A 13,001-nucleotide genomic window follows, 5' to 3' on the forward strand; every position below is an offset into this window, starting at 1 on the left:
GAGCCGTTGGGGAGGCCCTGGCGGGCGCGCAGCAGGTGCAGGGGCGCAGAGCCCAGACTCGCCTCGGTACAGACGAGCGGGTCCCCGGCCTTGGCGCATTCAGTTTCCTTCCAATTTTTATTTTCGCTGTGTCTACAGAGCAGATGACACCAATTTGGAAACCCGCGAGTGTGGGTAGCTCTAAGATAGTCTTGTCGTAGTAGCTATGGTATTAGGTGCTCGGCCAGCCATGACTTAGAGGTGTTTATTTAAGGACTCTGAATGACTCGGTGATCTCGGGAAAGCTTGGCTCAGATGAACGGACGTACACAGGGGAGCCAGCCCTAAGGTTTTCAGAAAAGGCTGATTGTGCTGTTTGCGAAGCCGAAATAATTGGTGAAAGTGTAAAAGGCAGAACCTCTCAGGAATGTCTGCGGAGGACAAAGAATGTGTTGGCTGACTTTGTTTAAACATAAAATTGGGCAGACTGTAATTGATTTGTGAAAATTTTTTGAAAGTTTGTTTGAATTAGCCGCTCTCTCTTCTAACATTACCGCCTTGTGCTAATTGATTCGCCATTTTAAATAGCTGTTACAGAAAGACCAAAAGGTGTTCTTCAGTAAAATATATTCAAGTAAGTTACTTAAGTAACGCTTTAAAAGATACAGAAGAAGCAAAAAGTGTTGGCATATTAAAAAGAAATAAAATCTTCCCAAGTTTAGGCCTGAACATTGCCTTAAAAATATTTAACAAGGCCTTAAATAACCCCGTCCGTGTCTGCGTGAGCCTATTTATTATTAAATTGTAAATATTCTGTATATAAACAAAAATATGTAACCATTTCTGTAACAAAAATGGCTTTGCTAACGTTTTTACTCTCTTGCCTTCTCCGAGGGGTAATTTAGGCAACTTCCGAGGTTGACATTCCCGAGTAGTCACAATAGATAGAGCTTTAAAGCAAATTCCATGCATGGGTTTGGATTTATGACAGGCCCGTCCCCCTGGGCCTGTCATAGTGCCCCATGCCAGAGCAAACTGTGTCCCCGAACCATTGCCTGGCCTCTGTGCCTGTAGGCTGCTGGCACTGAAGTGGGTTGCACAGTGGAAAAGAAGAAAGCTGTACCTGGCAGAAAATTTTTAAAGGTTAAAATAAATAATTTTAAGAAAGCTGGTTCGCCAGTGTGTCACATTTGATGAAAGCAAAATACAGTAGCTTTTATTGTTACTAGCGTGATGTTCTTGCTTATTTTTCTTATTGGTGAAGTTAGCCCCAAATTATTCTCATAGTTAAGCAAATACGAGAGTGCCTGTAAGGACAGCTGGCATTCCGAAATTGCTAAACTTTGTAGGCAACGCTGGTTTAAGAATACTGAGTTCTAGCCGGGCGCGGTGACTCACGCCTGTAATCTCAACACTTTGGGAGGCTGAGGCAGGCAGATCACCTGAGGTCGGGAGTTCGAGACCAGCCTGACTAACATGGAGAAACCCCGTTTCTACTAAAAATACAAAATTAGCCAAGCCCCGGGTGTGGTGGCGCATGCCGGTAATCCTACCTACTCGGGAGACTGAGGCAGGAGAATCGCTTGTACCTGGAAGGCGGAAGTTGAGTTGAGCCGAGATCACACCATTGAACTCCAGCCTGGGCAACAAGAGCAAAACTTAATTTAAAAATTAAAAAAAAAACAATTCTAATTAGGTAACAGCAACTGTAATACAATGTGATAAGTTGACTTGAGGATTACAGTTTTTAAGAAGTATATACCCAGCTAATACCAGAAAATTAACTTGTAAAATCTCAAATGTTCCAGACATTTCCATGATGCCTGTTGCTCAGTAAAAATCATTCTAAGACTTAGTGGAAGTAGGAAATAGCAAGATGTTTGTATGGCTGTATATAAAGGCTATAATGTAATCTTATCACTTTGGAAGACCGAGGCAGGTGGATCACCTGAGGTTAGGAATTCAAGACCAGCCTGGACAACGTGGTGAAACCCTGTCTCTACTAAAAACAGAAAAATTTGCGGGGCGTGGTGGTGTGTGCCTGTAATCCTGGCTACTTGGGAGGCTGAGGCAGGAGAATCGCTTCAACCTGGGAGGCAAAGGTTGCAGTGAGCGAAGATTGCACCACTGTACTCCAGCCTGGGTGACAGCGTGAGACTCTGTCTCAAAAAAAAAAAAGTCTATAATGCTATTTTAAGTTTCTAAAGAACTGAAACTGCTCTGAAATAAAGCAGACCATTATAAAAGTTTTTCCATATCAGTGAGCTAAGTGCAGATAAGCTTCTGAAACTTGCATTCTACATTTTTGTGGTACAAATATTTGAAATGCTTAGTGTGCTGCCTTGGGAAAACCTGGTATTGAATTTGTGGTGTCCTTATACTGCCAAGGTTTATGGAATCATGTGCCTTGTACCTAGTAATAATTGGGATCACCAGGCCAGTGAGTGATTTATATCTGGGGTATGATTAGCTCTGCGTGTGCTCGGCCAGTGCCCCATCTTCAACTTGATGTGTTCCTAAGGTAGACAGCAAATTCCCTGTTTTATTTCAGAGATTGTCACTGCTGCTCCAAGGGCACACGCAGAGGGATTTGGAATTCCTGGAGAGTTGCCTTTGTGAGAAGCTGGAAATATTTCTTTCAGTTCCATCTCTTAGTTTTCCATGTAAGTATTCAGTTTACATTTGTGTTGCAGATTAATCTTAAGAATTGTATTGCTAAGGCTTCTGAGTGAATTTCTCCACTCTATTTGCATTTTGTTGCATTTCAGAGGAACATCAAGAAATCATGAACAACTTTGGTAATGAAGAATTTGACTGCCACTTCCTCGATGAAGGTTTTACTGCCAAGGACATTCTGGACCAAAAAATTAATGAAGTTTCGTTTTCTGTAAGTATATGAGGCCCATGGTAAGTATATGTAAGTAGCTGGCCCTGAGCTGAGAGTGCCAGGCAAGTGGAAAACTTTGGCAAGGTCTAAGGAAGAGCAGTGAGGCTTATGTGTCTTGTTAGGGGATGTAGAAATTAATTCACTGGTGGTAAATTAATAGTGATAAGGGTGATATTCATATCGGTGGCTAGACTCAGAAGAGCAGGATTCATTGTGACTGATGGGAAAGAAGGTCGCTGGCTGTTGGTGTGGTGTGTGGTGAGACTGCTAGTGAGTCACCTGTGACCACTCTTGTTTCAGGATGATAAGGATGCCTTCTATGTGGCAGACCTGGGAGACATTCTAAAGAAACATCTGAGGTGGTTAAAAGCTCTCCCTCGTGTCACCCCCTTTTATGCAGTCAAATGTAATGATAGCAAAGCCATCGTGAAGACCCTTGCTGCTGTCGGGACAGGATTTGACTGTGCTAGCAAGGTAAGCAATAGCAGCAGGACTCAAAAGCGGTTGTATAAAATGGTCCTGGTATTCCCCACAGGGCAGATACAAGTTGTGTTTTTTGGGCAATGAATGCTCACTAAAGGCAGGTGGGTGGGGGTGGGGGCGGGGCACATCACAACTTCCTGTGCTTTTCTGTTTATTCCACCTGTGAAGCCACATATGGACAGCATGACACCACTCTTCTTTTTCAGACTGAAATACAGTTGGTGCAGAGTCTGGGGGTGCCTCCAGAGAGGATTATCTATGCAAATCCTTGTAAACAAGTATCTCAAATTAAGTATGCTGCTAATAATGGAGTCCAGATGATGACTTTTGATAGTGAAGTTGAGTTGATGAAAGTTGCCAGAGCACATCCAAAAGCAAAGTGAGTTATTCCCCCATCTTGAGGGCAAGATCGGGGGCATAAGATACGTGGAATCTTATCAAACAAACTTAATTTTCTGATTATTATATTTCTGTACTTTAGTAGAAAGTTGAAACCCCCTCTTGAGTCATGAAGCCTGGGACTCAAACTACAGAGTATATCAGCGACAGTATTTAGAACAGGATTGTTTTTATTTTAATCGTGGCTGTAAGTGAACATCTATCATGAGACATTTGCTACACTTTCCTTGCTTGTAGGTTGGTTTTGCGGATTGCCACTGATGATTCCAAAGCAGTCTGTCGTCTCAGTGTTAAATTCGGTGCCACGCTCAGAAATAGCAGGCTCCTTTTGGAACGGGCAAAAGAGCTGAATATCGATGTCGTTGGTGTCAGGTGAGATCTTGGTGGGATAGCTGAAGGTCATTAAACAGTTTGAGGTTTACAGGCTTTCTCCTAGTGTTTGCTATTGTTTTAAGAAATACTAAGACACAGTGTCTTGTCTCTTTATTTTACCACAGCTTCCACGTAGGAAGCGGCTGTACCGATCCTGAGACCTTCGTGCAGGCAATCTCTGATGCCCGCTGTGTTTTTGACATGGGGGTGAGTATACGTGACCCTGTTAGCGAAGGGCAGGGCACAACTAACAATAACTAGTCTTAATTCTAGAGCTAACTTTTTATGGCGGTTGGTCCTGTGTTACATGGGTTTCAACCTATCTGCTGCATACATTTTTGTTGTTTATTAGCTGTAGATCTGACTGACTTATTTTCTTGATTCTAGGCTGAGGTTGGTTTCAGCATGTATCTCCTTGATATTGGCGGTGGCTTTCCTGGATCTGAGGATGTGAAGCTTAAATTTGAAGAGGTAATTTAGAACAAAACTAATACGCAGTAGCTGTTTTAATAAATTCCTTTTTGGAATATTTCAAAATTTAAGTGTCTTAACTAGTACCAAAATGGGCTGAAGTGTCTTGGTGTGATACTTTGAGTGATTTCTTTGTGCTCTCTAACATTGCACTTGATATCATTTGGTTTTCTAAAGTGTGAGTCAGCTTTCCCAGAAGTCTTGGATAATTAGTTACATTGGAAATCATGGCTCATACCTGTAATCCAGCACTTGGGGAGGCCGAGGTGGTGGGATCACTTGAGCCCCAGGAGTTTGAGACCAGTCTGGGCAACACAGACCCCATCTCCACAAAAAATTTTAAAATTAAAAAAAATTTTAAAATCCCGGCTACTTGGAAGGCTGAGGTGGGAGGATCACTTGAGCCCAGGAGGTTGAGGCTGCGGTGAGCCATGATCATGCCACTGCTCTCAGCCTGGGCTACAGAGTGAGACCCTGTCTCCAAAAAAAGAAAAAACATGTTGCTGTGGGCTTCCTAGAGCATATGCTAACGGTAGCACATCATCACCCTAGATGTGCTTTGCTAGACCTGTGCTTCCTCTCCTTAAAATATTTGAAATGTTTAGTCACTTAGGAAGTTAAGCCATTATATTGGTGCTTAAATTTATAAAATACATCCACGTGGTTTGTTAAAATCGTGACGTGGGCAGAATAGGATATTTATCCTGTTGGCATGTATTTGTTAAATAGGAATGTTTTGACGTCTTGATGCCTTCCTAGGTAGTAATTTGTTTTGTACTGTTCTTTGATAAAATCATACCCATAACATCCTAAAGGAGATCGGGCGCCTGGAGGGGAATGAAAGTGAGCCACCTGGGATGTGCAACCTGGTTTGCAGGGAGATGTTGATGTTGTTTTACTTTTGTTACTTAATGATAAGCTTGTCTGCTGAGGTCTGGTCTCATGATGTCATGTCACAAGGCCCTGTGATGTTACTTCCCCATGTGAATTCTCCACAATGAAGGCTGCCCTTTCTTTCCTGTTTCGCTCTCTTAGATCACCAGCGTAATCAACCCAGCCTTGGACAAATACTTTCCGTCAGACTCTGGAGTGAGAATCATAGCTGAGCCCGGCAGATACTATGTTGCATCAGCTTTCACACTTGCGGTTAATATCATCGCCAAGAAAATTGTATTAAAGGAACAGACTGGCTCTGATGGTATGTGTAAAGGACAAATCACTTCGTGTATAACTGAAAGCTGATGCAAAAAGTCATTAAGATTGTTGATCTGCCTTTCTAGATGAAGACGAGTCGAGTGAACAGACCTTTATGTATTACGTGAATGATGGCGTCTATGGGTCGTTTAATTGCATACTGTATGATCACGCACATGTAAAGCCGCTTCTGCAAAAGGTAATTTCTGAGCATACTGTATAAAACAACTAAGAGGACTGGTCACCACAAGTATAATTAAGTAGTACTTCCTCTCTCTCTGTCTCTTTGTATAGAGACCTAAACCAGATGAGAAGTATTATTCATCCAGCATATGGGGACCAACATGTGATGGCCTTGATCGGATTGTTGAGCGCTGTGACCTGCCCGAAATGCATGTGGGTGATTGGATGCTCTTTGAAAACATGGGCGCTTACACTGTTGCTGCTGCCTCTACGTTCAATGGCTTCCAGAGGCCGACGATCTACTATGTGATGTCAGGGCCTGCGTGGTAAGTAAGCCATGCACGTTGATGGTGCTGCCAAGAATAGGCACCTTTTTGAATATGTGCTGCTTGTTTAGACGAATAAGAAATTGTCTTGCCTAAGATTAAATACAAATGGATATGTTTCCTAAGAAAAGTTTTAGAAAAGACTGATGAGGATATTTCTATGTAACTGGAATGTATTTAAGTTTGTGCCCTGTGTCTTGTGGTTTCCTTATTACCAAAAAGGTGACTGAAGAAACGCTTGCTTTAGAAATACATTGAATTGGCCGGGTGTGGTGGCTTACACCTGAAATCACAACACTTTGGGAGGCCAAGGCAGGAGTTTGAGACTCTGTCTCTACAAAGAATTAAAAAATTAGTTGGCCATGGTAGTGGGCGCCTGTAGTCCCAGCTACTTGGGAGGCTACGGTGAGAGGATTGCTTGAGCGTGGCAGGTTGAGACTGCGGTGAGCTATGACAGCACCATTGTATTCCAGCCTGGGTACCAGAGAAAGACCCTGTCTCCGAAAAAAAAATACATTGAATTGTTTCCTGATGAGAAGTAAATACTGTCATGCCCAGTTAGGAGTGTGAGGCAGGGTTTTTAATATCCCACTTTTCCTCTCTCAGGCAACTCATGCAGCAATTCCAGAACCCCGACTTCCCACCCGAAGTAGAGGGACAGGACGCCAGCACCCTGCCTGTGTCTTGTGCCTGGGAGAGTGGGATGAAACGCCACCCAGCAGCCTGTGCTTCGGCTGGTATTAATGTGTAGATATCACTCTGGTAGCTGTTAACTGCAAGTTTAGCTTGAATTAAGGGATTTGGGGGGACCATGTAACTTAATTACTGCTCTGCTAGTTTTGAAATGTCTTTGTAAGAGTAGGGTCGGCACGATGCAGCCATATGGAAGACTAGGATATGGGTCACACTTATCTGTGTTCCTATGGAAACTATTTGAATATTTGTTTTATATGGATTTTTATTCACTCCTCAGACACGCTACTCAAGAGTGCCCCGCAGCTGCTGAACAAGCGTTTGTAGCTTGTACCATGGCAGAATGGGCCAAAAGCTTAGTGTTGTGACCTGTTTTTAAAATAAAGTATCTTGAAATAATTAGGCATTGGGACGTTTTTACAGTGTGTTCATTCCAGACGGTTCATGAGTCCCGTGTAGCTCGCTCTGATTCTCAGAGAACAGTGGGTCCACACACACACACACAGGCAGGGGGACTGGTCACACGGAAGTCCCGTCGTCCGGTGTGGACGGTGCACGTCTGCTCAGCTCACCCCACACGCCCAGAGTTGGCCGTGAACTCTGTGCGCAGAGGCCCTGGTGGGGGACCTACTTAAGTCTGATGGACCTGGCCTGCAGAGACCATCCATGTCGCCTCCCACCTTCACGCCTGTAAGAGCTTAGGAATGTATATAGCACATTTGGCAGTCAGCTTATTTTAATAAATTCAGCAACAGCAAGTCCCCACCATGTTGTGTATCTTCACTGTCTTGTCTGACCATGACCACTGGCCTTGCGTGTTCTTTTACTCAACGTGTACCCCCACTCTCCGCCAAAACATGGCGGGCTCTCGTGCTCCGTAACCCCCACTGTGGCGATGTCTTATGGGTAACACTGGAGCTGCAGGAGGAGGGAAGGACACGTCAGAGCCACCAGGCAGTGGTGGAATCACTTGAGGCATTTCTTAAAAATACCGATTATTGCCCCCGACCACTCCAGCATCCTGGAGTCCCCACCAGCCTCATGAGGGGAACAGGAAGAGAGCAAATGTGTAGGGAGGAAGGCTGTGGCTCCTCCCAGGGTGGAAGGTCAGGCTGATGCTGTTACACATTTACCAAAGCTGAAGAGAGTGACTTCCTGCCTTTCTCAAAAGCACCACCTTCCCCTGAGCCCTGAGTCTGGAGAAGTCAGGAGCCCTCCGGTGGCTGTAGTTGCCTCATGTGGCTGCCAAATTAGCCCAGGGCTTGGCTTATCACCAACTCTGGTCTCCCTGGGCCAGAGTTGCCAAAACATGAAAGATTTTTCAGGAGCCGCAGAGGGTTGGTTCTGACTGGAGGGGGAAGGCGGGAAGGAGTGCTGTAGTCCACAGCCCTGCCTTCCAGGAGCCTGAGAAGTAGGATGCTGGTGTGTTTGGGTAACTGAACTTCCCAGCAAGGGCAGTTCCCTGGGATCCGGGACCCACTATTTTAAAAATACGACAGTCAGCACTGAGTGTGTACTGTGTGCCAAGAAATTTGAGCTAGACACCAAGCCTGGACTCTTGGTACATTAGGTCTTCCATCTTAAAAAGGAAGAAATTCCCAAGGTCACTTAGTGGCAGTGCTGAGCTTAGACTGAAAAGAGGGGTATTCCATTCAAAGTCGACTAAGGCTTTGGAAATCATGCTCTTTCAGCCAGTTAGGTGAAATGCAATCCAACAACCGTCAGTAGTGCCAGTGGGGACAGAAACAGCCCCAGGAAATCATGTGCTACACGTGAGTGGCCCCTGAAGCCTCGCTCCTGACCACAGCTTGGCGCAGCCACTTACCAGGCCCCAACAAAGCCGGACTTGGGTCTGTGAAATGGTGTGGCCAGGTTTGACCAAGTGATCTTCCTTGGCCCTTGTACATGGGAGCAGGCAGGCAAATTTGGCAGGAGAGACCAGAGAATGAGGACAGCCAGGCGGTAGCTGGGGCTGTGTTGACACTGGGCCCTGTCCTCTAGGAGGCTTAAGTCCTACGTTGCGTTTGGGTGTCTCCACTTCATTATTAAAGACGGCGCTGCCTGGCCGTGCGCAGATACTGGACCTTTCTAGACTTGTGACTTGAAGTGAATACAGCTCCACCAAGACCACTTGTGATTTCCTCCTGGCACGCCGGCCCCCACGAGAGGGGATTCAGGGGAACTGAGCTATTGGGCAAAGGTAAAGGCAGCCAGAGTCCATTGGAATCACTTGGGGCATTTCTTAAAAATACCGATTATTGTCCCCGACCACTTTCCCCAGACTCGGGGTGGGGTAGTGTTGGAAGACACAAGTATCCCCAACTCTGACTCCAAAATACGTTCCAGATAGATGGAAGTTTTAAATGTAACAGACCATAAACCTGCTGGAAACAAATCAAGGGACACACAGGGCTACAATACCCATGAAAAGGGCTAATTTTCTTCATATTAAAAACTCTTAACAAATCAATGAAGTAACTAATAGAAAGTGGGTAAGACATAGACCTGGCTCTCAGTACAGTTGTTTTTTTTTATTGAGGCGGAGTCTCACTCTCGCCCAGGCTGGAGCGCAGTCGCACCATCTCAGCTCACTGCAACCTCTGCCTCCGGGGTTCAAATGATTCTTCTCCCTCAGCCCCCTGAGTAGCTAGGACTACAGGTGCATGCCACCACACTGGGCTACTTCTTTATTTGTAGTAGAGACAGGGCTTCGCCATGTTGGCCAGGCTGGTCTTGAACTCCTGGTCTCAAGTGATCCACCCGTCTGTGCCTCCCAAAATGCAGGGATTATAGGCATGAGCCAACACGCCCAGCCGACGGTAAACTTTTTGAACATGAAGACATTTGTCAGCCAAAGGAGACAAAACTGAGAATCTATTTCTCACCTATCAGATTGGCAAAGACAAGAGTTCCCCAGCTTGCGGGGTAAGCAGGTGTGCTCACGCACTGGGCAGGAAAGTAAATTAGAGGAACAGTCTCTTTGGAGGGAACTTGACAATATCAATAATCCACAATATAGGCCGGGCGTGATGGCTCACGCCTGTAATCCCAGCACTTTGGGAGGCCGAGGCAGGCAGATCACAAGGTCAGGAGATCAAGACCATCCTGACAGGTGAAACCTCTACTAAAAATACAAAAACAAAATTAGCCAGGCGTGGTGGCAGGTGCCTGTAGTCCCAGCTACTCAGGAGGCTGGGGTAGGAGAATGGCGTGAACCCGGGAGGTGGAACTGACAGTGAACGGAGATTGTGCCTCTGCACTCCAGCCTGGGCGACAGTGAGACTCTGTCTCAAAAAAAAAAAAAAAAAAAATCCACATTGTCTTTGACCCAGCAGTTGTAAGAATTTCTCTGATGAAATACTCTTCTAAAGTTATTCATTGTGGTATCATCAACAATTTCTTGTATACAAGACGGTACTGATGAAATTGTCCATGGAACGGGATACACAGTGGTTAAGGAATGAGGCAGATTCATCAGTACTGATAAGGAACAAGCTCCAAGCTAGATTCAGTGAGAATAGCAGAGCAGGGGGCACTGTGTCGTATGCTACTGTGTGTGTAAAAAGCAACATCAAACCCAACAAAGTGTGTGTGTACATACATACTTGGCTATGCATGGAACATTGCTGGAAGAGCTTGTGAGAGACGGGTAACAGAGGTTGCCTCTAGGCAGAAGAATGAGAGGTCTGGGCAGAGAGTGGGGACTGGCTCCACACTGCACTTTTGAAATGGGTACGTATTACTGACTTTACGAGGATTGTAAAATAGGTTTCCCATGTGAAGACGTAAACTCAGAGATGAACTCAAGTCATGCAGATGGCGAGGTAACATTCAAGCCAGGTCAGATGACTCCAGCTTCATTCAGTGTTTCCCTACCCCAGGAACATGCTGTTAAGCATCGGGAGGGTGGCTTGGGCAGTGGACTGGCTCAGGGGGTCACGGTAGAGTTGCTCACGACCTGGTCCTCACCTTTGCAGGGTCCAGGAGGGCTGGCTCATGCCAACCCAGCTCATGAGGCCGATGAAGGCAGCAGATGCATCAGAAGCCAAGGATGGGAACATTCCTGGCACATCAGCAGGTGGCCAACCCCTCTCTCCCCGACAGGGTCAGGGCCAGGCACTGCCCCTCACAGCCAGCCTGCAGCAACCAAAGGCAGGCCAGAAGCCTGTGGGCAGAGCAAACCATGTGTGCCCCCTGCAACCCTCTCCAGCCCTGGCTGACGCCCACTTTGGACCTTCTTATGAGTGGGGCCTGCCCCTACCCAGGCTTCCCTCGGCTTGTCGTGTGAAGTCATGTGCTCCTCACACCCCCAATAGTGACCTCTTCGACTGGGACCACACATCTCTTTGCAGGTTCCCTCCTTACCAGATTTTCCTAAGTGACTTGAAGTGGCTGGCTAGCCCCCTCCACTGTAGGGGTTTTCTGGCTGTCACCCTGTACCCTCTTTGACATGGGCCCTCCCCCATGCTGGGTCTGGCTGGAGAACTGCCCCTGAAGGCAAGAGTCAACCCGTTTCAAATCGGGTTCTGTCCCTACCAGGGAGTCCCGAGAAGCCTCAGTGCCTCGGGGTGAGGGGGGCAAGTCGGGGGCTCCGCCCTCTCCTGCTTCACCCAGTCTCACCTATCGGGTTTCGAGGTAGGGCGTCATGTGAAGAAAAGGTTTTGCTGAGTTCTCCCAGCTCTTATTTTTTACAGATGGGATGAAGCCCAGAGAGGCCAAGTGACTCGTCTGAGGCGAGTCCGGGAGTTAGGAGGAGGGCCTGGGAGTCCTCGGGGCCCTGCCTCACCAGCCAGGTTCTGCTCCTGGGTTCTTGCTGAACAATGACCATGACTAGAATGAGGCATCCTTCTCTCACCAAGGGCGATGTGCTCCCGGCCCTTGCTCTCTGCCAATCCTATTCCCTGCCAGGGTGGCAGAGGCAGCCCGGAGCACCCATGGCTCCGGACAGAGGGTGGCACCTGGCCCTGCATTCCTGCTGTGGCTTTGGTTTCAGCTGGAGCTGGACAGACGCAGCCGGACCCGGACCCCACACCTCACTAGGCACTGGCCAGACCCAGGCCGCATGCCTCACGAGGCACAGGGGTCCCCACGGCCGCTGCCTCCTGCGTGGGGGTTGAGCTGGTGCTCCCCCGGCAGGGCTGCTACAAGGGAGGATTGGTGAAGGCCAAATGCAGGGCACGGAGTGGAAGCGCCTCCGCAATTCTTGCTGCTGTTGGGAGTTAGGAGAATTTTATCCATGCGCAGCGCTGACTCCAGGCTGGAGACGGCTGTGACCAGGCGTGCTCTGCCACTGGCCAGGGGTTACCCAGGTGGAGCTCAGTCAGGTGACTTGTGGAGCTCAGGCCCATGAGCTTGTGAGCTAGGAAGGGGGGTCTCCAGGCGGGGCCAGCTCGGGGGCGGCTCCTTACGGGAGGAGGCCTGGTGCCCTGCTGGACGAGGGTCAGTCTGGGCCTGGGTGGCTCCGCCAGGAGGATCATACACCTGGCCCTGGGGGTGCCTGTCAGGAGGCCTGGCCCTTGCAGCTTCTCACCCACCCCAGAGCTGTGCAGGCTGCACTCCCTGGCTTCTCAAGGAGGGTTGCCAGATTTAGCACAAATATAAGATACTGCAGGGGACATATGTCAGCTGCAAAATTCCTTCTTGTTGATCTGAAATTCAAGTGTAACTGGGTGCCCTGTATTGTATCCGGCATTCCTATCTGGCAATAAGGCCTCTGGTCCTGGATACCGGGAGCTTGGCCTCAGCTTTTGTGTGCCGTTTGGCCCACCACAAGTCAGGGGCTCCTCTGGGCCTCAGCATCCTCCTCTGTCATCAAATGCCACCCAGGACAGAAAGCTTTTCTCCAAAGCAGGCCCACCTGGGACCAGCACACCCAAGCCCTGGATGGCTCTCCCGGCTATGGACACCAGGGGGCAGCAGCACCCCGCGGTGGCAGCGCAGTCGGGGGCCAGGAAAAGGTGGGCGAATCACTCGACCACTGGGCAAACATTGACAGCTCGACTGTCACAGGGGGC

The 13,001-nt window shown here is 47.8% G+C and overlaps 1 protein-coding gene across 4 annotated transcripts in view; it reads left to right on the forward strand.

Moving 5' to 3' along the window:
- ODC1 (ornithine decarboxylase 1) overlaps window positions 1–7,393 on the forward strand; it is an 8,668-nt gene extending 1,275 nt beyond the window's left edge. Inside the window, exons 1-12 of one of the 4 annotated variants that reach the window (XM_011960907.1) lie at window positions 1–328; window positions 2,533–2,642; window positions 2,748–2,866; window positions 3,167–3,340; window positions 3,556–3,728; window positions 3,986–4,120; window positions 4,246–4,327; window positions 4,508–4,591; window positions 5,627–5,789; window positions 5,872–5,984; window positions 6,080–6,294; window positions 6,901–7,393. In XM_011960907.1, coding sequence (XP_011816297.1) covers window positions 2,765–2,866; window positions 3,167–3,340; window positions 3,556–3,728; window positions 3,986–4,120; window positions 4,246–4,327; window positions 4,508–4,591; window positions 5,627–5,789; window positions 5,872–5,984; window positions 6,080–6,294; window positions 6,901–7,045 — 1,386 coding nt within the window. In that variant the 5' untranslated portion in view covers window positions 1–328; window positions 2,533–2,642; window positions 2,748–2,764 and the 3' untranslated portion in view covers window positions 7,046–7,393. Of the gene's footprint in view, window positions 329–2,530; window positions 2,643–2,747; window positions 2,867–3,166; window positions 3,341–3,555; window positions 3,729–3,985; window positions 4,121–4,245; window positions 4,328–4,507; window positions 4,592–5,626; window positions 5,790–5,871; window positions 5,985–6,079; window positions 6,295–6,900 lie in introns of those variants that run through there. The other 3 variants (XM_011960906.1, XM_011960908.1, XM_011960909.1) reach the window with 3 other exon arrangements.
- Window positions 7,394–13,001: the final 5,608 nt, after the last annotated feature.

Source organism: Colobus angolensis, unplaced genomic scaffold (assembly GCF_000951035.1).
Source record: "Colobus angolensis palliatus isolate OR3802 unplaced genomic scaffold, Cang.pa_1.0 Scaffold53, whole genome shotgun sequence".
Classification (NCBI taxonomy): Eukaryota; Metazoa; Chordata; class Mammalia; order Primates; family Cercopithecidae; genus Colobus; species Colobus angolensis.